Genomic DNA, 23530 nt, shown 5'->3' with positions numbered 1-23530 from the left:
GCCCTATATGAATCAGTAATTGTATTGTATATCAATGCCTTCAAATTGGGTCCTCCATTCCTATGACTTACAATTTGGGGCTTATCTTTGAAGCCTACTCATTTTTTCTGTTCTCAACATCTTATGGTGTGTCTCCCTAAAGCCAACAATAGTGGACCTTGTTTCTTGTCCTTGGAATATGACTGCTTATCTTTGTAAGGTACCTTCTTCTAATGTCTCCCAAGTAATTCCAGGTATTCTTCAGATTCTGTATTTTGATTATACCCCCAAAATGTCCTTCAAATTGGATGAAACTCGGCTATTTATGTGTTTGTGAATCTAGCTATTTATGTGCGTATAAAGTAATGGAAAAACAGGAAGATACTTCGATTAGCTTTTATAGATCTATGTCATCTGGCAACACAGAACTCACTGTGGTCATTTGTTGTCTTATGTGCCAAAGACCCCACGGCCTTCACCTCCCACATCACTAAAAGCATAATCTTTCTGATGAATGACCATGATCATAGCACTGTTCTCTTTAATAACTTTCAACTGCTCCCCATTCCTTAAATCATCCCGACATCCATAGTCATTCATAATATGACCTCACTTCCCCTTTCCTGCCCTATCTCTTCCCATCACATATATTTACCCTAGACTTCATCACTTCTCTGACCTGCCTCACATTGTGCATCAGTGGTCCTATGCCTTAGCTTGTGTGCTCTCCCCAGTCACAAGTTCCACTGTCAAAATTTTATCCTTCCAGGTTGAGCTCCAAAATCACCTCCTAGATAAAGCCTTGCCTGACATCCTTCTGCCTGTTCTTTCTTCCTGTTTTAAGCCTCCCTAGCACTTTGCTTATTTTTATTTCCTCTGGCTCTTACTTCAGTGCACTTTGTACTGTGGCTATTATGTAATTGGCTTATCCCTTTACTGGGTCACAAGCTCCTTGAAGGAAAGGACTGTCTGTGTCTCATCTTTGCTTTTTGTCCCCATTCTAAGCTCAGTGCCTTGTGCACAGGAGTTGAATAGGACAGAAGTGTGGCGAGTAAAGCAAAAGAGAGAACCAGTACACCGTATTCCATATTCAGAGCAATCACTTGGCCGAAAAAGAGCTGGAAGGGGTGTGGAGGAAAGGAACTAGAGAAAATGTGATTGACGGAAATAAGTCACAGGCCCCATCTCTTTCCACATCGAGTCCTCTGAGTGACTCAGGCAGCCTGCCTGCATTTCTGCTCCCCCAATCTTCCCATTATTTCCCTTCCAACTGGGAAAATTGCTCTGTTAGGTGCTGAAGTCATTGCCTCAGATCTGGCTCACAGGCATTCAGCACTTTTTTCTCCCTCTTCGGAATAAGTCTATTCACACCAAGTACATATTTGTTCTCTCACTGTTACACTACAGATAATCAGTTCATATGGATTGAGAAAAGTATGTCCTCACGGCGAACAATAAGATGGTTGGACACATTTGCTTCTTGGGGCCAGGGACAGAACTTAATTAAGGGAAGGAGCTCTCTGGCTCAGGGCGGGAGGAGAGATATTTGTAAGATGTTGTCCTGGCCTTGCGGTGCTCAGTGCCGCTGTGAGCCGAGGTGAGCAGAAGCCTGGCCCCTGATGGGAGCCCCTGATGGGAGAGAAGGGGAGTGCTGACAATGCCAGATCCTCTCTGCATGTGGTTGTGGCCCCATCCACTCCGCAGCCTGTTCAAAACTAGGGTCCAGAGTTGTCAGGTTACTAGAGCGGAGAGTAGATTTGCAAGGCCGGCGCTCTGCTCTCCACCCTTAGCGAATAGCTTCGTTGGTATTAAACACAGGCCTGGGCTTCACTGTTTCTCTGTTGGGGCCTCTCTCTTTTATTCATCTGTGTGCTAATTATTCTATTAGTGGTTTTGTTTAGTCACTCTCAACCTCGATATTAAAAATGATTAAAATGGAAATAAGGTGACCCTTCCTCTTTTTACAGTGGCAGTTTTCATTAAGATATTTATTGATTTTTATTTCTTCTATTTTCTCTCCCATATAGGTCTGGTTCAGTGAGAAGATGTTTGAACCATCATTTTGCTTTTATACTGGATATAAAATTCCCTTGTGCAAAACCTTGGACCAGTATTTTGAATACATCCAGTCACTGCCCTCCCTAGATAACCCCGAAGTCTTTGGGCTTCACCCCAATGCTGATATCACGTAAGTTCCTGGCATTTTTTTAATTTGAAGGACTCATTTGTAACTCAGCCTGGTAAAGACGGTGCATTTCATTTTCTCTCCTAGTCTCTCTTCTTTCTCTTCTTTTTATCTTACTGTGAAAAATAGTGTCATTTCCTGTCTCCCAATTACAACCTTGTCATATCTTGGCTGCTCTCCCCTCACTAAATCCTGGTGCGCAGGAGTTGATGACAGCATTAAAGCTCTAATTTTTGCATTGATTACTTCTCCTCTGTCATGTCATAAAACCATTTGCTGTTATTGGTATTGATGATCTCCACTGATAGGACAGTAGTCTCCCAGCTCTTTGTCTCTTGCCTCCAAGAAAATCCATTAAAAAATAATAGTCATAAGTAGAATCTAAAAGGGCCAGGAGGGTAGAAAGAGGAGGATGAGGAGTTATCTTCCTGCTTGATCCGCCCTCTCATGGTCCGTCTCCCTTACTTGCCACCAGCAACCATCTGTCATGAACTGCCCGTGGAGGACACAGTGCAGTGAGCAGAGGAGCACAGGGCACAGATGCAGAGCCTGGGAGGAAAGGCTGGGGGGTGGGGGTTGGGCTGCAGCTCAGCATGAGGTCCCTGCCCCAGTCACTGAGGTGCAAGGCAATGAGTGAAGGGATAAAGAAACACACTGAGTCCGAAGCCCCTTCTCAGACTCTTCCTTTTGATGAGGTCTCACCCCTCATCTTTCTAGAGGTCCCTACCTGAAAGCAGGACCACCCAGCTCCACAGAGAGGGCTCCCAGAAGCTCAAATTCAGATTCTCCTCTGGATGGTCATTGCCTCTGGCCCATTGATGAAAGACCACAAAGTTTATGTCCAGGAGAGTGATTTCAGGAAATGGAAAGAAACCAAGACTCCTCTGGTCATTCTAACCTGTAATGACTGAGAAGGAGTCCGCTGTGTCTCTCTCCGTCACTTACCTGCTGCTGCAATTTTCACAAGCCTGCAATGGGGCATGGACATTCTCACCTGGTTCTCTGCCCTCGCCAGGCAGCTCCCGGGTCTCAGGGTGCTACCATTGCATTGTCTCTCCACCCCTGGGCACGCACCTCGACTCTCGCATGAGGCTTGGCCATCTGGCCTCTCTTGTCACCCACATTGATTCTAACTTCTCCTTTCCTCTAATCTCTCTCATGTTCTTTTCATACTCGAAAGACCCACGTATGGCTAACATTCCTTTCAGACCCCATGACAGAATCACGATGGCTCTTTGGTGGCAGCTCTAGCTGTTATTTGAAAAATAACAGTTGTCATAAGTTAGCTAGAGAAAGGAAAACAGTGAAGAAATAAAAAGGATTCATCAGGGATTCGTTGGAGAATCAACTTAAACATCTGAAACAGAAAACCCAGAGAAATAGTTTTGCTTTAGTTGACTTTTAAAAACGTAAGTCAGACCATGTCATTCCTCTGCTCAGAACCCTCCCGAGGCTTCTGTCTCACTCCAAGTCAAGGTCAAAGACCAGCAGTGACCTACAGGCCCAATCATTCCATCCACCCCACCTCTCGGCCTGGTCTCCTTCTGCCCTCCCCCTGTGGCCACCAGCTCCAGCTCCTACTAGCTTCCTATTACTCAGGCCAGATAGCTCCCACCGCAGGATACTTGCACTTCCTGGTGAGTCCTTCCCCTAGATAACACTGTGGCTCAACTTTTCACCTCTTCCTGTCTTTGCTTAAAGCTCTGTCACCTTTGCAAGAAGCCCTCCCTGGCTGCCCTATTTAAAAATTGCAAACCACTCCCCAGGCCCCATCTGTCTCCATCCTCCTTGCTTGTTTTTTTTTCTATAGATTTTATCATCAACTGAAATACTCTGTATTTACTAACTTGTTTGCTATCGTCTATCTGCCATCATTGAACATCAGCTCCGTTATGTTGAAACTTCTGTCTGTGTTCACTACTGTTCCTCCAGTGCTAACCAGTGCCCGATGCTCAGGGAGTGTTTGTCGAATGGGTCAGCAATACTAAATTCTTCTACATCGTGAAGAATCCAGTGACTGGGGGATGGTTCCTGTGAGTGGGCAGAAAAACAGCCAATACGTTTTAATGCACCTGAAAATTAGCAGATGAAGTGGTTCACATACAGGGCTCTGAAATTTGATTCCATCCTTGGCAAGAGCATGAGGAGCCATGAGAGCTGGTTCCTAGAAATCTGATCCTGTCAGGTGCTACAGGCTCCTGCCAAGGAGTACATAAAACAAGCTTGACACCGGCTCACCCTGCCTTAAAGGGATGGCATACCTGTGCCTGGGTTACCATGCCAGTTTGGCTCACCAGCTCTCAAGAAAGAAACCAGAGCTAGAAAAAGTCCAAAGAAGGGCAACTCAAATGGACTCCAGATGGGAGGCAATGATAGAGACAAAGCATTGTTTTTCCCTTGACTTTTATTTTAAACTACTACAAACCATCAGAAAAGTTGTAAGTACAGGGAACACTCATATGCCCTTCACCTAAATTCACTGATTATTAACTTTTTGTTCCATTTGTTTTTTCTTTTTCTATATTTATACCTCTGTATATTTATATATCTACAGCTATATCCATGTATAGCCACATCTATTTGTGTGTGTGCGCGCGCACGCTCATAGCCCCTCTCAGTGGACAGAGCTAGGAAATAGGTATTTTTAAAAATATCATAAGCTAATACTAATAACTCCAATCAGGGCTCCTCCTTGTCTTCCTTCATTCTATATTGATATCGTCTTCTCCCATCGTGAGAGCTCCGGTTCCCACCAACTTCAACACGTTTACTCGCTTTCTCCGAAATAACGCCACCAAAACCACTACCAACAACAAATGTACTAAGTGCAGGTCAAGATCTCTTTGCTATTCTTTTTGCCCTTAGAATAGATCTCATTGAGGGTGCACAGGGTACTATGGGTACTATGTTCAAAAATCACTCAGATTGTTTTTTCTTGTGTGGTTGTGCTATCAATTGATACAGGTACATTCGTTTGTTTCTATTTGTATTACATTTTAGATTTTTTTTCCCATTTTGTTGATTGTTTTAAATATATGGAACATGAACACGATTCAAAAGTCACAACTAGTGCTCGCTTTGGCAGCACATATACTAAAAAGTCACAACTAGATGAAAGGTGTTTTTAGAGAAGTCTCATTTCCACCCCATTTCCCCCTTTCTTTACAGGCAACCAAATGCATTAGTTTCTGGTTTATCTTCTCTGTGTCTCTTTTTGCTTATGAATCCAAAGGGTACACTTGTACGTGTGTGCACACGTATGAGTATGCACACACACACACACACACACACACACACACACACACAGGCCGGCTGGACTAGGAGCCCGTGTTCAGCAGGCTGCCAGGAAACCAGGTTCCGGGGACTATCTCCTTAAGGGACTAATCTAGAAGGGACGCCCAGCCCTCCAAGTACAGCCCCGATGGCTTGTGGCCAGCGTCTTGGCGGCCCAGGCGGTGTCAGCCTGTGACAGGCTGCTTCCCAGATGATCTGCATGGCACCGGATCGCAGGGGAGCTGGCCCCGCTGTAGGCCAGGGAGCGGGTGGACTCCAGGAGTCTCCCAGGTAGGCCCGGGTGTGTGCCTGCGGACAGGAAGACGGGGAGGCAGTGCACCCCAGCCTCCACAGGGTGGAGGAAGGAGTAGATGAGGCCCAGGAACAGGAAGGGGTAGGTGGTCCCCATGTCATTTCGGGGGGCTGTGAGGCAGTAGTCCGCGTCCTGTCGCCCGGCAATACCGAAGGCCTCCGTGTCTCGGGGCATCCTCGGGGTTGGCAAAAGCCTTCTTCTGCAGCTTCACCAGGCCAGTGATGACGGCCACCAAATACAGCTTGATGGTCAGCAGTGCAAAGCAGAGCAGGACGGCCGGGAGCACCTGGCCACTCGCCACGGCACGACGGGCGCAGGCATCTTGGCGGCGGGAGCGCTGGGGAAGGCGCGAGGCAGGCGTGCAGCGGGGCCTGTAGCTGTCAGGGCTGCGGGCTCCGCCATTGTTTGTATGTGTCATGGTTCATTCACCCGTTCACCTCTGCATGGGCACTTACCTATGCATTTCCAATACTTTGCTACCACCACCACCCCAATTTCTCAGTTAATAATCCCATGCTTGTGGTTTCTCATAGTGTTAAAGATGTATTTTCAGAGTAAATTGCTATGGGTGAGATTGCTAAATAAAGCATTAGTGAACATCGCCAAATTCCCTTACTTCGCGCTGTGCTATGTTGCACTCTCACCAACAAGGTGACAGTGCCTGTTTCTTCAGTCTCATCAACAGTATCTGTGAAGTTTTGAATTTTTGCCGACATGACAAGTGGTATCTCAGCATAATTTTAATTGATTTTCTCTTATTTTGAGTGAAATTGAGCACATTTTCCTACATTTAAGGGCAATTTGGACTAATAGACCATCTTGAAGACTCTGTGTGTGATGATCCAGGCCCAGCTTAGGGATGATGATGGGATGGGAAGGGTAGAATGAAGCTGCAGGGCACGTCCAAAAAGGGAACTGATAAGATTTAATGAATAGAGCAATGGCTGAGACCCTTCTACAGCTTTCATTCATGCCTTGCTGCTACCTGTGGGGTAGAGAGGGCACAGCCAGCCTTCATTGTCTTTTGGCAAGTGTCTCTTCACAACTATGTCCACAGACCAATATGCTATTGCTGGCAGGTATCTTTCCTCAAAATAAAGTGTCAGGATCTTGCAATCTCTCATCACATTGAGTGAGGTCAAATAAAAAGTGCTAGACCTCTGCCTCAAATGGAGGATTATTTCTGTTAGCGACAGCTAGCTGGCCTGTAAGACCTGTGGCTCTCCTCTTCGGATCTCCATTCTTAATTTCCCACTTGGTCTGTCATAGGGTCTTCCCCACCCGCGCCTGCTCTCCTCTTCCCAGAGACCTGGCCCTCTTCTGCCTCCTGCTTAGACAGTAGGCTCTGTTTTGCAGCTCTACGTTTGGTCATGTTCTCGGTCCCTGGGTGAGCTTTGTCCTGGGTTTGATGCTTCCTTCCTTTGAGCTCTGAAATACCTGGTGCCTGGAATCCTAGCCTCACTGTTCCTGGCAAGTGAACCTTCTTCTTGGAGGGCTGCTCTCCAATCCCTCGTTGTTCCCTCACTAGCCACAAGGAGGCAGTAAGCAACAAGAGACGCAGCTTCCCAGCTAAAATCTACCCCTAGTGTCTCACTCCCAAATACACCCTTCCCACTCCAGCAAGATGTAACTAAATCTCCAAGTTGTGTGTGACATGAAGGACGTAATCAAATGTTTCCCTGCCATTTCTGGTCTGGGAGTTGGGATGATGGAGGAGCTGGGAACAGGAGTGTATTTCAGGAAGAGTTAGAGTCCTGCTTGGGGCGTGTTGCGTTAGGAAAGACAGTGAGTTGTATCTGAGTGGGGTGAGAAATGTGGACTGGAGCCCAGGTGGGAGGGTTGGGTGCATTTGTGCAGAGATAACAGTTGAAGACACGAGAGGGAGCACACTCTCTGAGATATACTGGCTGAATCTATGTGAATGTCTCCAGCTAGAGAAATTCCTATTAATGTACCTGACTGTTCGCGTCATTCAATAGCACTCTTGCTTCCAGATAGGCTCAGGGGCTGTAATTGGGCTGCTGGAAAGGATCTATGTCCCTGCTCATCAGAATCTGCAGTCTGACGTTAGCATCCGTAAATTTGAGAGGAGAGGGAGATTTGGGAAAGGGGACACAAGTCCCTCTCCTCAGTCCTTGCTTAAGAATGCAGAATCCTTGAGTAGGGGTAAGGTGGGAAATTAAGCTGAATAAATTATTTAAAATAAGTAAAATTTCTCCCAAGAGCTAAGTACCTTGGTGACAGGAACCATAAAATGCATAGTTTAATCACATTGTATTATCTAGATTTATAAGGTACCAAGGACATTGCATATGCAACTATCTCAGTGTCAAAAACAGTTATTTTTCCTCCTTTTCTCATTAGCAGTTATGCATATTTTTCTACCTGGTGAAATTTATCAAATGTTGTATTACAACTTTTATATTCATCTCTATGCAGTTTAAATTTAATTGTGGTCCTTTATGTGTTAACTGACACTTTGGAATTTCAGATTTAAAAAAAAATTGTGCTCATCGCATTTATATCCATGACCACGCAACAGAGATGACCTGGATAAGCCCAAAACTACCAACCGCAAGACCAATATGAGCATCTTCGTACATTTACTCAAAGGAGAAATTCTTCTAGAAGTAACTCGGGACCAGAGCTAAGGGAGAGTTACAGTTCTTGTTCTTTATCTCAGAGCATTTATTTATGGGAACTGTTTCCCTGAAAGGCCTTGGGTTTTGAGGCATATCGAGATATTTGCAGTTCTCCATTATAGCTAGCTAAGTAGGCTTCTCTGCCTTTTCTGTCTTCGCAAACATAAAATCACATTGTGGAAAAGGAAATGTAAATTGTAAACAGAGCCTTGGCATTCTGTGCCTGGAGTGCAGTGGGGAGAAGATCTGGGTCAGCTTTTCAGGGATTCTTCCCCACGTCCAGGTCTTAAGGGCTATTCTCAGATCACCTCATGAAAGATAAATTAAATGACCCACCATGGAAGTGATTTCTTAGGTCACATCCAGCAGCAGCAGCATCTCCATTGGCCCCTCCCTGGGGCGCCGGTGAATGCGGCCGGTGCCCACCAGCCAAGAGCAGGGTGGCCGTGACCACGGCGCTGTATACTGCTGGCACCCAGCCACTGGTGCCGAGCATTTCCAGAGAGATTCAAGCTGGAGGTGAGCCAAGAGAGCACCTGAGAACCCCAGATATGGGGTCTTTCCCCTTTTTATATGTACTTAGAACAGGTAGGAAGAATGAACTCTGATTTTCTTAGTATGAATATGGACGTTTACTGTGGTTTTCTTCTATTGAACCTTTGAAGATCTGCGATATATATATATATATCTTTGCTTGTGGAAAGGTGCCAGGGAATAGACAAATAGTAATGACAATATACTCTACTTTTACCATAAGAAGAAAAAAATCATTAAATTTTCATGCCCTTTAAATATTGGAGAATTGCTCTGCTTTATATTTGAGGTTTAATAAAATTCAAGCCAACTGGCCTCAATTCAACAAACAAATATTGAAAACTTACGTTCTAGCCACGTTGGGGATTAGTGAGATGCCATCCTTGTCCTTGAAGCTCATCATCTATTAGGGAAAAGAAATGAATGGCAAATAGTACTATGTAATTCAGTACGGTAAGCTCTAAAATCAGGACACACACACACACTATGAAAACAAAGGCAAAGGAGCAATACATTTCAATTTAGGGCTCAAAGTAAGCTAGTGAGAGAGGCCACATCTGAGTTGTGCCTTAACTGATGTGCAGGAATTCTCAGGTTAGAGAAAGCTTGGGAGGAAGTGACTGCAGCCAGAGACAAGAGAACAGAATGCAAGGAAAGAGGAAGATAAAGAGCAGTGAGGGTGTATACGTGTCTCAGATCATCACATTATACACCTTAAATACATATAACTTTAAAAAAATAATAAGACACTTTTAGCACAAGTGGAAAAATAAGACATAGATTAGGGCACATACAGGAGGGAAGGGGCACGAAGATACAAAGTGTGTGGTATATTTGGGGAAACAAGTCCAATGTGCCTGGAGTCTGGTGCGGGAAGGGCTTGAAGAAAAAAGTAACCTACCCATGATGCTGACGCCAATGCAGAAAGTAGCTTTTGGAGATTTGGGGCATCGTGTGATGAGCTTGGGACAGTTCTAAAGGCAGGGAGGATGAAGGTGCTGGAAATTTCTAGATGGATTTTAAAATAGGACTTGGAAACCAAGGAGAGCCGGAGAGTGACATGAAGGAGGAGGCCATGTCTGAAGTCTGTAGATTGGGGGCAGCTGAGTGAACACATTGATGTTGTTCAAGGAGATAGGACAGGGAAGAGTTCAGGGGAGGGAACAGGAGAATTGAAACAACCAAGTGCGTTTGGAATTTGTTTAAGAAACAGAGCTCTTAGGCGTCAGTGGAAATGTGGATACACGGAGTTCATGATAAAGTCAGAGATTTAACGTTACCTGTAAGATGTCAGCCGATGGTGATACCTACATCTTCTCTAACATAGCAATTCACCCACATATTCTGTCTTTACTGTGTACTAGAACGTAATGCTAGAATGAGGTTATGGGGTACGACGAGTCACATACATATTTAAATTTCTGAATAAATTTCTGTTACATAATAACATCTGGATCCTTGGCTTTTGATAACTTCATTTTGTTGTCACATCAGCTATTTTCATAAGATTTTCCCCCCCTTAGAGTTATGTGTATACTTTATATGACTTTTAAAAGCTGGAACAGTGCCATACTTCAAAAATCAGTAATGGATTGCAAATGCCTTTTTGTGCCACTTTACTAGAACGTTTTGTTCTCTATTCATACATTCAATTGTATGTGTGCTTGATATACTTATCTTTCAACTTATTAAATAAATGTCCTTTGGGACATTTTAAAACCCCAACATCTGAATAGAGGTGGCTCACCAAAAAATAGTAAAATAAATTTAAAATTATATGTAAAATTACACAAAGTCAATTTTAATTTATTAAAAATCAGTCTTTACCTTATTGGTCTTTATTGTGAAATTCCTATGTTTAAAGATAATGTGGAGTTAATTCCCCAAGTCTGGTTGGATTGCAAACATTTACTAGGTCTGATGCAGGCCCCTCATAATCACTGTTCATCATGGACTGAAAGTCCAGCATGTAAATAAAGCATGTGGCAGGTGCATTGACCTTAGCCATGACTTTGGAAAGGTTTCAGTTGTTTGGATACGCAGGTTTGGGTCCAGATGTGGTATTCTACCTGATAATCAGATAAAAATGCTGAAGACAGAAGCATCTCCTCTGCTGCTCAGCTGATTTCCTAAATAAATTAGAGGTCAGCTGAACAATTCAGGATTCCCCCAGTTTGCACAAAATGTGTCTTTTTCATAAGCAAAGAAGCCTGGAAAACTTGAGCAGTTATCCTTAGGATTTTGCCTGTTAGGGCCATTTCCACAAAAGGTGGTTTAACTCACACCTGGGGATGAAGAGAGAAAGAGGTATAATTCTCTCATTCCATATGCTGTGAGAAAATGCAGAAGGGGTGGGTGGGATTAGTAGGGATTTGTAAAACGCATTCCAGTGAGCCTGAAATATTTGTCACTAATTCATCTCCGTTGAGTTCTTGACACTTGTGGTTGGCTTTGCTTCTGGGGGGTTATTTTTTTCCCTTATTTTTCAAAATGTAAATGCTTTTAATCTTCTTTATTACAAAAATTGTACTTTCTCATTGATAAAAATAACCAATGCAGAAAATAGAAAGCAATAATTGAAGCAAAAGCTCATTATACAAAAATCCCACTATCAAAATACTCTTCTAGGTTTTTTCTCTGTCTATATGCACAGCATTATCAACAAAAAAAATTAGATCATACCTGTTTTTTGTACCATGCTATTTTAGTCAATAATCTCAATTCAGTAACCTTATCTTATCAATAAACATAGAGGTACATCATTTTTACTAGTTGTATAGATTTTTATAGAGTGTCACTGGGAGTTATTATAAATACTGCTCTAAACAGTCTTGTATATTATCTTTGTACACTTGTCTGTTTTTTTGAGAACATATTGTATAAGTACAAGAGTATTTATAATGTGTATAAAATATAAAGAATAAATATAGAATGTCGCTTTTTCGCACCACTATTTCTGTTTTGTTTCTTTTCTTCCTTTTTGACTTTTTACTAAATATGAGTTTTTCTTATTCTGTTTTTCCCCTTTGCTAATTTGTAAGTTATGTAACTCTGTTTCTATTCTTTTACTGGTTACCATAGACATTTTAACATCCATTTTAAATTAAGCCTAAAATTACCATATTTTGCCGTGTATAATGGGCACTTTTTTGCCCAAATCGCATTATACATGGGTAGCACTAGTTCCGTATCTACATAAGTGTTTTTAATCCTTTTGTTTATACTTATGAGTTGAAAGTGTAACTCTAGAAGTCAATCACGATATCCATATGAAAAATACCCTGGAATACAATAATCAGTTTTGTTGAACTTACAGTGAACTTGCAACGATGAAGAGTTCTTGGCCTTCTATAACGCATAAATATCATAAATTTGTTACCGGTACATAAAATTTCTTGTACCATAATATGTTAAAATAATAAATGCTAAAATTCCTTTATAATACAAAAGCAAATACCTAAATGTCAACAAATAAAAATTTGAATTAAAAAATTAAAACAAAAGATTTTTTCCCTGAAAGTTTGGGCCAAAAACATGGGTGCGCATTATACACGGGAGCACATTATATATATATATATATATATATATATATATATATGGCAAAATACGGTAGTATCTTTACCCTCCTCGCAATCTAAACCTCTCAGATAACTTGAGCTACAGTCATTCCCCTCCTGTTATTTCAGTGTTTTAATTTTATCTTGTTTTTAACCCCACCATTAAACACATTACTTGTTTATACCATAATGTTTACTTAGATTTACCCATGCATTGACCCATTCTTTTCTACACTTCAAACCTTCCATCAGAATAATTATTCTCCTTTCTGAAATACCGAGGGTGCCAAAAAATGTGTACAAGTGGACACTTCCGTCAACGTTGCTCAAGCAATAGTTCGCTGTAATCAGAAGTGTCTTGGTGCTGATGGTAACCACTTTGAGCACCTCTTTTAATTGCAGAAGTCAAACGTGACTTGCCTTCATCTTTTGTTATTGATATACATTGAGTATTACAATTTTAATACAATTTTCCTTTTTATAAAATGTGTATACATTTTTTTGGCACCCTCTGTGTATCCTTCAGCATTTTCTTCAGTGAGGGCCTGTTGATGGTAAACTCTTTTGTTCTTGTGTGAAATGTCTTATTTTGCCCTCCTTTTTTGAAAAACAGCTTTATTGAGATATAATTTACCTATCATAAATTCACTCATTGTAAATGGACAGTTCAATGATTCTTAGTAACTTTACAGAGTTGTGCAACCATCACCACAATCTAATTTCAGTTAGAACATTTTCATCACCCCAAAAGAATCCTTGTACCCATTTGTAATCAATTTCCACTTCCACGCCTAGCCTCAGGCTGCCACTAAACTGTTTCTGTCACTGTAGATTTGCCTTCTCTGAACATTTCCTATAGCTGGAATTATATATCATGTGGTCTTTGTGGATGGATTCTTTCACTAATTTAGCATAATGTTTTTGAAGCTCACCCATGTCGTAGCATGTATCAGTACTTTATTGCTTTTTATTGCCAAATAGTATTCCAACATATGAATAGACCACATTTTGTTAGTCTGTTCACTGGTTGGTAGACATTTGGGTAGTGACCACTTTTTGAATATTATGAATAATGCTGCTATGAACATTCATGTACAAGTCTTTGTTTAGACACATCTTTTTATTTCTCTTGATGGATAACTAGAAGTGTAGTTATTGAGTCATGATTAATCTATCCTGAACATTTTAAGAACCTGCCAAATTGTTTTCAAAAGTGTCTGCACCATTTTACAATACCCTCCAGCAATGTATGAGGGAGGGTTCAAGTTTCTCTACACCCTTGCCAACAATTGTTATTGTCTATTTTTTTTTATTATAACCATTCTTGTAGGTGTGAAGTGGTATCTCATGGTGGTTTTAATTTGCATTTTCCTAATAAATAATGAAGTAAGCATCTTTTTTACGGGCTACTAGCCATTAATACAGCTTCTTTGGTGAAATATCTATTCAAATCTTTTATCTTACCCTCATTCTTGAAAGATAATTTTGATTGGAATACAACTTTATGTTTGTAGTTATTTTTATCCTAGCAGGTGGAATACACTAGTCTATTTTCTTCTGGTTTCTATTTCTGCTCTTGAAGAATTGGCTATCAGTCTAATTGTCATTTATTTCTAGATAACCTGTTTTTCTTTCTGACTGCTTTTAAGACAGTCTCTTTGTTTTTTGGGGTTCCACAGTTTCATTGTGATATGTCTTTATATGGATTTCTATCTATCTGTTTGTTTGTTTGTTTGTTTATCCTACTTAGGATACACTGAGTTTCCTGAATTTGAGAATTCAGATCTTTCATCAATTCTCAGTTGTTATTTCATCACATATTATCTCTTTTTCATTCTCCCTCTTCTATCTTTCTGAAACTTTTCTGAGATGTATGTTAGAGCTCATCACTCTAGCCTACATATTTAACTTCTCTTTCATAATTCCTATTTATTTTCCCCTCTGAAGCATTCTAGATAATGTCTTCAGATCTATTTTCCAGTTTCGTTATACTTTATTTGGCTCTATTTAATCTGCTGTTTAATCCATTATTAACTGTTATAGTAGGCAGATTAGTGGACCCCCAAAGATATCCATGTCCTAGTCCCCAGAACCTGCTGTATATGTGACCTTATGTGGTAAAAGAATTTTACAGATATTATTAAGCATAAGGATCCCTAGATGGGGATGTTTTCCTATATTATACAAGTGGGTCCAGTTTAATCACATGAGCTCCTAAAAATGGAAGAGGGAGACAAAAAAGTGGATCAGAGAGATGAAACAGAAGGAGTAAAGACTCAAAGCAAGAGAGGGACTTAATCTCCCTTTGCTGGATTTAAATATGTAGGAAGGGGGCTATGACCCAAGGAATGCAACTGGCCTCTAGAAGCTAGGAAAAACCCTCACCTGACAGCCATCAAGGAATGGGAGACCTCAGTCCTACAAGAAAGTGAATTCTGCCAACAACTCAAATAAAGGAAACAGATCTTCCCCAAAAGCCTACAAAAAGGAACCCATCTCTGTTGACACCTTGGTTTTAGCCCAGTTTGACCTGTGTCACTATAAGATAATAAATTTGTATTGTTTTAAGTCACTGATTTTGTGGTAATTTTTGTAGCATCAATAAAAAACTAATACAGTTTTAAATTTTATTTTCTGTTTTAATTTCCAGAAGTTCTATTTGGCTCTTTTTCAAATGTGCTATTCATGTTATGGTTTCTACATTTTCAGTCACCTTTTAAAATTCTTCAATGTAGCAAAAACATTTTATAATGTGCGTCTGAAAATTCACTATCTGAGATCTTTGCAGGTCTGGTTCTGCTTTCTGTTCTTTCTACTGACTCTTGCTCACAGTGCCTTGTCTCTTTGTCAGTTTTGTAACTTTGACTATGAGCTCAAGTCTATTGGAAATTAACTGTTATATTCTTTGAGACCTGGAGTGAAGGCATATTGTTGCAGGGAAGATTTGTGTCTGCTTCCACCAGGTGCCACCTGGGACTTCCTGGGTCCATCTTAAAATAAATGTTTGGCTTGAGGTTTTTCAAATCACATAGGTAATATGAATGCATGTTAATTAATGTCACAAATCTGGTGAATTAAGAATTCTCAGGAAAGATTTTTTTCCTACTCAGTGTCAAGCTAGGTAGACCAATTTACCTACAATCCCCTTCTGACAGGTGGGTCATTAATACTTTACCCTTATACTGAATGTATAGCCTAATGGTGTCCCAGATTTATGTAGGAGTTTCCTATTAGACTTTCCACCTTGGATCTAGGGCTTCCCTCTCTCTCACTGTACTATCCAGACAGCAGCTCCAGAACACCAGGGATTAGGTGATGTCTCCAGGGTAAAATCTGGCATATCTCTCTGAATTCCAGCTTTCACTTTGTATTTCATTGGACCCTGAGGACTTCTTAGTTTCTTGCCAGTTCAGTAATGTATTTAAAAAGCTGTTCTTCATATCTTATCCAGCATTTTTAGTTATTTTATATAGAGTTGTTCAGAGTAACAATTGCACTATACAGTCAGAAATGGAAATGTCTGATTTTCTCTTTGGGATGAACTCTTAGATGTAAAATTGCTAAATTAAAGGTCTGTCCTTTAAATTTTTGATATATATAGCCATAAAGTCTTATCTTATGTCCAAGAAAATAAAACATAAAAACAAATTACTAATCTCAAGCATTTATTGAATTCCTTTTAGATTTGCCTCTAACACCTATGAAAGGAGGTACAAATATAATTTACATCTGGACAAGAGAGAAAATTTAGAAACAAAAAAAATAGTTAACCCAAAACTAATTATGTGATGTTAATAGTTGGCAAATTAGGCGTTCAGAAAAGACAGAAAATTTTAAATGTGCTCATGCCACACCCTGCTTGGGGTGTCTTCAGTGCTTGGCTATTACCTTTAGGGTAATGTTCAGAATCCTTAAAGTAGCCCACGTGACCTGCATGATCCGGCCCCTCCTCCATCACCATCCTTATCTCTCCTCCTAGCTCACTGGCTACAACCTCATGGGCCTTGTCTCTGTTCCTCAAATTCACAAAGTCCTTCTCACCTTCAGGCCTTACCTCTTACCCAAATGTCCTTTCTTAGCCTCCCACCCCACCCAACTTTGCCTGGCCAACCTGTTCATCTTTCAGGTCTCAGCTTACATATGATATTTGAAGAGAGAGCTTCCCTGGTCTTCCAGTGTAAATCACTTCCAACACCCACACATCCATGTACATGCACACATATACACACACGTACACATGCATATACCATCTGTGTGTCAAAACTGCTGGTTGACTCAACCACTGTGGGATGAAAACTAAGTTCATGTACCTCAAAGCCTCTGGTCGACCCAAAGAGAGCTAGAAAGCAAGAGTGAGAAAAAGAGAGAGAGACAGACAATAGTGTCCTAAAAGCATCCTCTTCTTTTCTCCACAGCACTTATTCTGATGAGATTGTCTAAGGTCCCCCTTCTCCACTAGAGAAAGGGACCAAGGCGGGGGGACCTGGTCACTGCCATATCCCAGCACCTAGCTCAATGTCTGGTATATAGTAAATCTTTATTGAATATATGGATTATTTTAAAGATGGGTGGCTGCACTTAAGACACCTTAGAAATCATAAAGCAAGTGGAAAGTGAGAAAATAAAACAGAAAGACCAAAGAAATCTTAATAATTGATAATTCAGTGAGGAACTATCAACGGTGCTCTTTGATCTAACAAGCTGTCATATGAGGTCAGACAATTAAGTTTGTGAACTTTCCACTGTGTAAGCACACGGTAGAACGTTTGCGAACTTAATCATCCAACCTTCATACAATGGTAGTGTCTTATGACCAGTCCATAAGCCGGGGAAGATAAAAGGAAGTGGGCTTTGTCCAGCATGAGGTATTCAGGTTAGCTACAAGCAAGATTGTATAGCACTGCTTTGGCCTATCAAGGACGATTGTGGAATCTCTTTTCCTGAAGAGGGAGAGCTTTACATTTCTGTGATGTTCTTGATGTCCCATTAGAAACAGTAGAATGGATCGCTAGTTTTTTATTCCTATAGGTTGGTGGTAAATTTTCCCTTTTGGGGGCTGGATTTGATTTGAGTGATTTATCATCTCATTTAGCTGTGCTAATTATCTCTGAAGGTGCATTTCCCTACTACATTCTGAACAGTTCCTTCTTTTTATCAGGTATCAGAGTAACACTGCTTCTGCTGTTCTTGAAACAATTACCAACATTCAACCCAAAGAGAGCGGAGGTGGAATAGGAGAGACCCGGGAAGCCATTGTTTATAGATTATCTGAAGATATGCTGAGCAAACTGCCTCCTGATTACGTTCCTCACGAGGTAAGCTGTGCCCTTACACCCGTGTACAGGGCCACCTTTGGGTTCCACGGTGCTGAGCCCAATCTTGGGACAGTGTGTTTCAGTCCCTTCCTCTCTGCTCACTCCTTCTTCATTTTCAGCTCTTTCTTTGTACCCTTTGGTCTTTTCTTCCTTACCCTTCTCAAGCATCCTACAAATTATGATCTGCAGTTTTTCTGACACCTTCCTCCATTTCCTTTCTACCCCACTTTCTCTTTCAATTGTTTTTTCTGTACCTTTTTCCCATCTTTGGATTCCTCTGTCTTTGGATCCCCAGATATCTTAACCCTCTAGGCTGGAAACTTGTCGTGCGGGGCGGCCTGCGGGGTCTCTGCTCCCGCTCCCCACATAAGAGCGCAGGATGTGGTGAGGCCAAAAAGGAACACCCACGAAGCCATAGATAGGGGAGTCATACCACTATGGTCTCACTGGAGGCTGGATTCACACGACATGCAACCCTCTGTCCTCTTTTCTACCAACTCCCACTCCCCAGCGCAACCAAGGCAGTTATATCAGTAGCCAATTGGCTAACGGGCTACAGCTGACAGCCATCTACTACCCGAGCCAGCACCTTTCCATGTGAGGCCGAGAGCCTGGAAACTTCTCTCCAGGGCTTTGTCCCCACAAAACTTCTCCCTCCCTCTCTTACCTAAGCCTGCTCTGTTCATCCTTTAAATTTACCCCTAATTTTTGTTTCCTGCCCTCCATACTTTTCATTTTCCAGTCCCCTCAACCAGGTAATAGGAAAGCAAGCTATTTAAATGAATTCACTCCCCAGTTTGGGTGGCAATAATTTTCTACTTCTTGAACCTCGCAGGTGTTTATTTATTAATCTTGGGGTTTTTCTTAATTTCTTTTATTTCAAGACCCTTTACAAAATAATTGAGGACCCCAAATAGCTTTTTTATGTGGGTTATACTTACTGATATTTAATATATTAGAAACCAAAACTGGAAAATTTCAAAAATATTTATTAGTTTACTATAAAATAACAGTAATAAACCCATTACATGTTAACATCAATGACATTTTTATTTTTAAAAAGCATATATTTTTTTAAAAAACAGAAAAATAATTGAGAAGAGTGGGGTTGTTTTATAGTTTTGCAAATCTCTTTAATATCTGGTTTCATATAAGACAGCTGGGCCCTTACATCTGCTTCTGCATTCAATCTGTTGTCACATAGCTTCTGCAAAACTCCACTGTACACTACTGAAAGGAGGAGAGTAAAAAAGTCAAATAATGCCTAAATATAACTGTAAAAAAATGTAACCTTGTGGACCCCCTGAAAGGATCTCAGGGACCTTCAGGGGTCCCACACTACACTTTGAGAACTACTGATCTAAATAAATCTTTAATTGTGGTCAAATTTCTGGATGACCTGAAAGTTCTGTGAGAGGTCCTCCAACATGGTCCCGTCTTCATGCAAGAGGACATGGGTGTTAATCTGGCCTCCTCTCTCCTGTTCTTAGCCTCCACCCCTCACTGGTGATGGTCAGAATTTCACCTGAGTCCTAGGCTTGGCTGAGTCGAGTTTAGCTTTTCAACCAAAATGTGAGAGGCTGATGCCCTAGAGCAGGTGTAACTATGGTCCTATATCTGTCCTGTCCTGCATCCCCGGCTCTGAAAAAAAAATGCATTTGTCAGCTAGGAGCCCCTAGTCCTCCAACCTGTGATGAGTACCCCCAACAATTAAAAAAAATAAAAACCTTTTTCTTGCTTCTTAAAACAATTTTAGTTTCCATTGTGTAGATGAGTACCAAGACATTTAGCCAAGATTCTGAAATCAATGACTTCACATAGATAGTTATAGTGAGGTGAGAATATTTTTTTAAGTGAGTAAATATTTTAAGTACACATTTTCAATGGTTCATTGTAAATGATCTTCAGAAGACAGATGAGGCATAATACCTGCCTTCCAAGATTTTAAAAACTGGCATGTGAAAGAGAGATAAAACTTACTCTGTACGACGAGACCACAGGTTGATGTCACCAGAGGAGGGTTTCAAGACCTTGGGACAATTTGAGCTGTCCGGGTTTGGTGGAGGCCACTTCACCAAGATCTCTGTTCTGGCACTATCCTGGCAGGAACTGAGATTGAGGGATGTCACCAAGTGAGTTGCTATATGGGAGAGAGTTCGTGTTAAGAGATCAACAACTGCTTCCTCTTTCAAGATCACTTACTTTTTTTTATTATTAGTTTCAAGTGTACAAAACAATATAATAGACATTTACACCCTTCACCAAGTGATAACCTCCCTCCCCCAATCTACTGCCCCTTTGGCATCGTATATAGTTGTTACAATTCCATTGACTCTACTCCACTTACTTTTTAATATCCTTTATTTTCTAGAAGAAATGTAAAGTGGATTTTGCAACTTGGAATATAATTATACTTTTGACTTCCGTAGTAAACACGAAGCCACATTACTGTAGAAACTACATTACTATGTGGTCCCAGAAACATAGAGGACATCTTATACGAGACTATAGTAAATCTTTCATTTTATTAAGAAAAAGACAATTTCAGGCTAGAACAATAATCATACTCAATATAAAATCAGTACTAAAATCAGATTTTCTAGAGTCTAAGTTTTTCTTAAGCATGTCTCTATTGCAAGTCAAGTTTCTCTTTTAAAACCCTAAGTAGGGCAAGGCCCTGCTTGTTTGGGCTGTTAGGTACTAAAGTTACCTGGGCTATTGATTTGACATTGTCACCAATACCTGGGCTTACTTTCCCACTTGTGAGGGTTGCAAAAGTATTTCCATAATTTCCCCTTTCCTTAAGTGTGAGTTTGCATAAAGTAGTCACGACATTTACATTTAAAGGGAATGATGTATATGCCACTGAGGCTGAAGGGCTCAGGATGAGAACAGGATAGTGGAGCCTGTAAAAAATAAGTTCTAGAACCAAATTTAGGAGAATGTCAGAAGGTTGGTATGCGGACAGAGTAAGGGACCTCCACTGGCGTGGTTGCTCAGGATTTTAGTATCACTTGCGCTACCTACACAGATAGTCCCGTCCTGGCTGTTCAGCTTTACATCACTGCTTCCCTCTGAGTTTGTGCATCCCCTCTTCACCTCTCGCTTACTAGAAGTGCTTCCCAGCTGCCATAAAGCACAGGTGTCCATCGCTGAGTTGGGAACTTCTGTGTCACGCCAGAAAAAATGAGGAGGGTAGTCCAGACAAGTCGGAAGCTGATCACCGATCTGTAACGTTCCGTGACTCAAGAAGGGGCAGTGGGTGTCTCCAGCAGAGAATCCCACAGCTTACTGGTCTCTGGTGATTCTTCAGGCTGGATCATCACTAAATTGTCTCTCACTCCCTGTGCTTATCCTTACCCCTCCTACGCCAGCAGCTCTTCAAGTGTGGCCAGCAGAAAGTTCAAATCTCTTTATGCGTTCTTGCCAGTAATCAGAGTCAATCTTTTCTTAGGCAGATGTCACTAAATTGAAATGTGTATATGTATCGGCTTATTTTCCAGTAAATGTTGTATTTTATTGTTTCCACAACCAGAGGCTTTTATAGTGATCTCTTCAAAATGGTCAATAAGTGGGAAACCAAAAGGAACAAATGATAGGTGCTTAATGACCCGCCCGCAAAATCAAATATTTTCATTGGTTAGATTAGAAAGCCTCACTTTCGTCACCCTAGCCCAGGCAGCAATGATCTTAGGAAACGGCAGCCAGTCACATTCACTGGTGACTGTTCTGTAAAGATTTGGGCTGTATTAACTTTCTGTGACATTTCTAATAACGACTCTGTAAGCACTGTGAAAAAAGTATTGCAAACTGTACTCTTATGAACGTTAAATTACAAAAGAATACTTACCTGACACTTAGTACTTAATCATTTGAAAGGGGGAAAAGGTACAATTTTATGTCATCTTTTTAAAGTATATTTCCAATTATCAACTAAGTACAATCACTAGGAAATAAAAATCATTTCAGTTGACCAGTAGTTTTGGAAGCCCAGAAAATGGGGGGATTTAATGGCAAGTTTGGTTCTTTAGGGTTCATTTCGGCCACTGGAGATACATCTAGAGGAAGAAAAAGAAGAGCGAAAGGAGAAGTTATTAAAAGAGAAGTGACAGATGATTACTTTTTAATCTCCTTCATTATATTGTCTATTTTGTTTTAGGTGAAAGCTCGTTTGATAAAGATGGGACATCTTAATTCAATGAATATATTTCTGAGACAAGAAATTGACAGAATGCAAAAAGTCATCTCAATACTTCGCAGTAGCCTGAGTGACCTAAAATTGGCCATCGAAGGAACAATCATTATGAGTGAGGTGAGCTGTTTTTATCTCAATAGTTATTTCCCCCTTTTGTGGATGTTGCTTCTCCTCATATTTCAACTTGATCTCTTTTAGAACCTGAGAGATGCCCTGGACAACATGTATGATGCTCGCATCCCTCAGATCTGGAGAAGAGTATCCTGGGACTCATCCACGCTGGGCTTCTGGTTCACTGAATTTTTGGAAAGAAATGCTCAGTTTTCTACTTGGATATTTGAAGGGAGGCCCAATGTGTTCTGGATGACTGGTTTCTTTAATCCCCAAGGTATGTGCTCACAGAAAAGTGGACAAACCTGGAGGATGTGGGCAGTTGTATAGTATCACGGTGTGATGTAAGTATCCTACACAAAACCATATAGCAGGTTAGCCTGTTGAGAGCTGGACACGTGCTTTCAAAGGTTGGAGACCACAGATGACCCCTCCGTATTTGTTTTATAAATGCATTCTGAAATTCTTTCTACCACATTGCTTCTACAATATGGTAGCCAAACCTTCATTTTTCTTCTCACTCACGTCAACAAGCCATCAGTCTATGGTTAGGACACGTGAAATAGTAAAACCAAGTTTGAGTCAAGGCTTCGTTTTTAAATGTTTATGAAAATAACAAAAATGAAGCCTCAAAATATGCAAAAGTTGTTCCTAGAATTCAGAAAATTAGATTGATTTCAAAAATGATCATGTGGCAAAATTTAATTCGGTAAACTTCCGGAATCTGTCCCCCCCCACCCCGTGTTTTTTTTTCCTTTGAAAAAGTGCTTTGTGATTCTGCCGCATTTATTCCTTCATTCTAGATATATTTACTGAGTCAGTTACTGACTGGATGTCATAGAGTTCATAAAGTCCAGAAACACAGTAACTTTTTGTCTGACTACAATATGAATAGTTTATTTCAAGTAATTCTTGGTCAAAATGAAGAGATGGTGGGTTCCTTACAGTTCAGCACCTTATAGCTCCACTAGTACAATTTAAGAAACATTCACACTTACAGCTTTAGGATGTAGGTGCTACTCACCACAATCTGGTGGAATCTCGTAAAATGATGTTAAGTGAAGAAAGCCAATCAGAACACGTTGCAATGTATGTATATAGTATACATTGTAATGTATGTAGAATGTATACATTATGATGTATGTGGAATGTATATATACTCTACAATTCCGTTTATACAAAGAACTAAAACAGGCAAAACAGATCGTGGTGTGAAAAGGCAGGAGTGTGGTTACCCTTGAGGGCGAGGGCAGTGATTGCAAATGGCGCAGGGGAGATCTCGGGGTCTGGAAATGTTCCACTCTTCGATCTGGATATTGGTTACTTTGATAAAAATGCATTGAGTTCTACATTTATGACTCGTGCACTTTTCTTCGTATGCGTAATACTTTCGTATATCTTAAAAGTTTGCATTTAATTGTAGCTG

At 40.8% G+C, this 23530-nt stretch overlaps 1 protein-coding gene and 1 pseudogene across 1 annotated transcript in view; one reads left to right on the top strand and one right to left on the bottom strand.

Moving 5' to 3' along the window:
* DNAH8 (dynein axonemal heavy chain 8) overlaps positions 1-23530 on the top strand; it is a 369939-nt gene that overhangs the window by 333450 nt on the left and 12959 nt on the right. The window contains exons 87-90 of the mRNA XM_088795770.1: positions 2007-2167; positions 17642-17798; positions 21958-22110; positions 22192-22381. Of these exons, the coding sequence (XP_088651896.1) occupies positions 2007-2167; positions 17642-17798; positions 21958-22110; positions 22192-22381 (661 nt within the window). The remainder of the gene's footprint in view (positions 1-2006; positions 2168-17641; positions 17799-21957; positions 22111-22191; positions 22382-23530) is intronic.
* LOC148758838 (prostaglandin E synthase pseudogene) lies at positions 5537-6089 on the bottom strand (annotated as a pseudogene).

The sequence above is a fragment of the Rhinolophus sinicus genome, chromosome 2 (assembly GCF_057876585.1).
Source record: "Rhinolophus sinicus isolate RSI-liver-muscle chromosome 2, RSI-T2T, whole genome shotgun sequence".
In the NCBI taxonomy this organism is placed as follows: Eukaryota; Metazoa; Chordata; class Mammalia; order Chiroptera; family Rhinolophidae; genus Rhinolophus; species Rhinolophus sinicus.
This window is presented reverse-complemented; position numbering and strand designations above follow the sequence as displayed.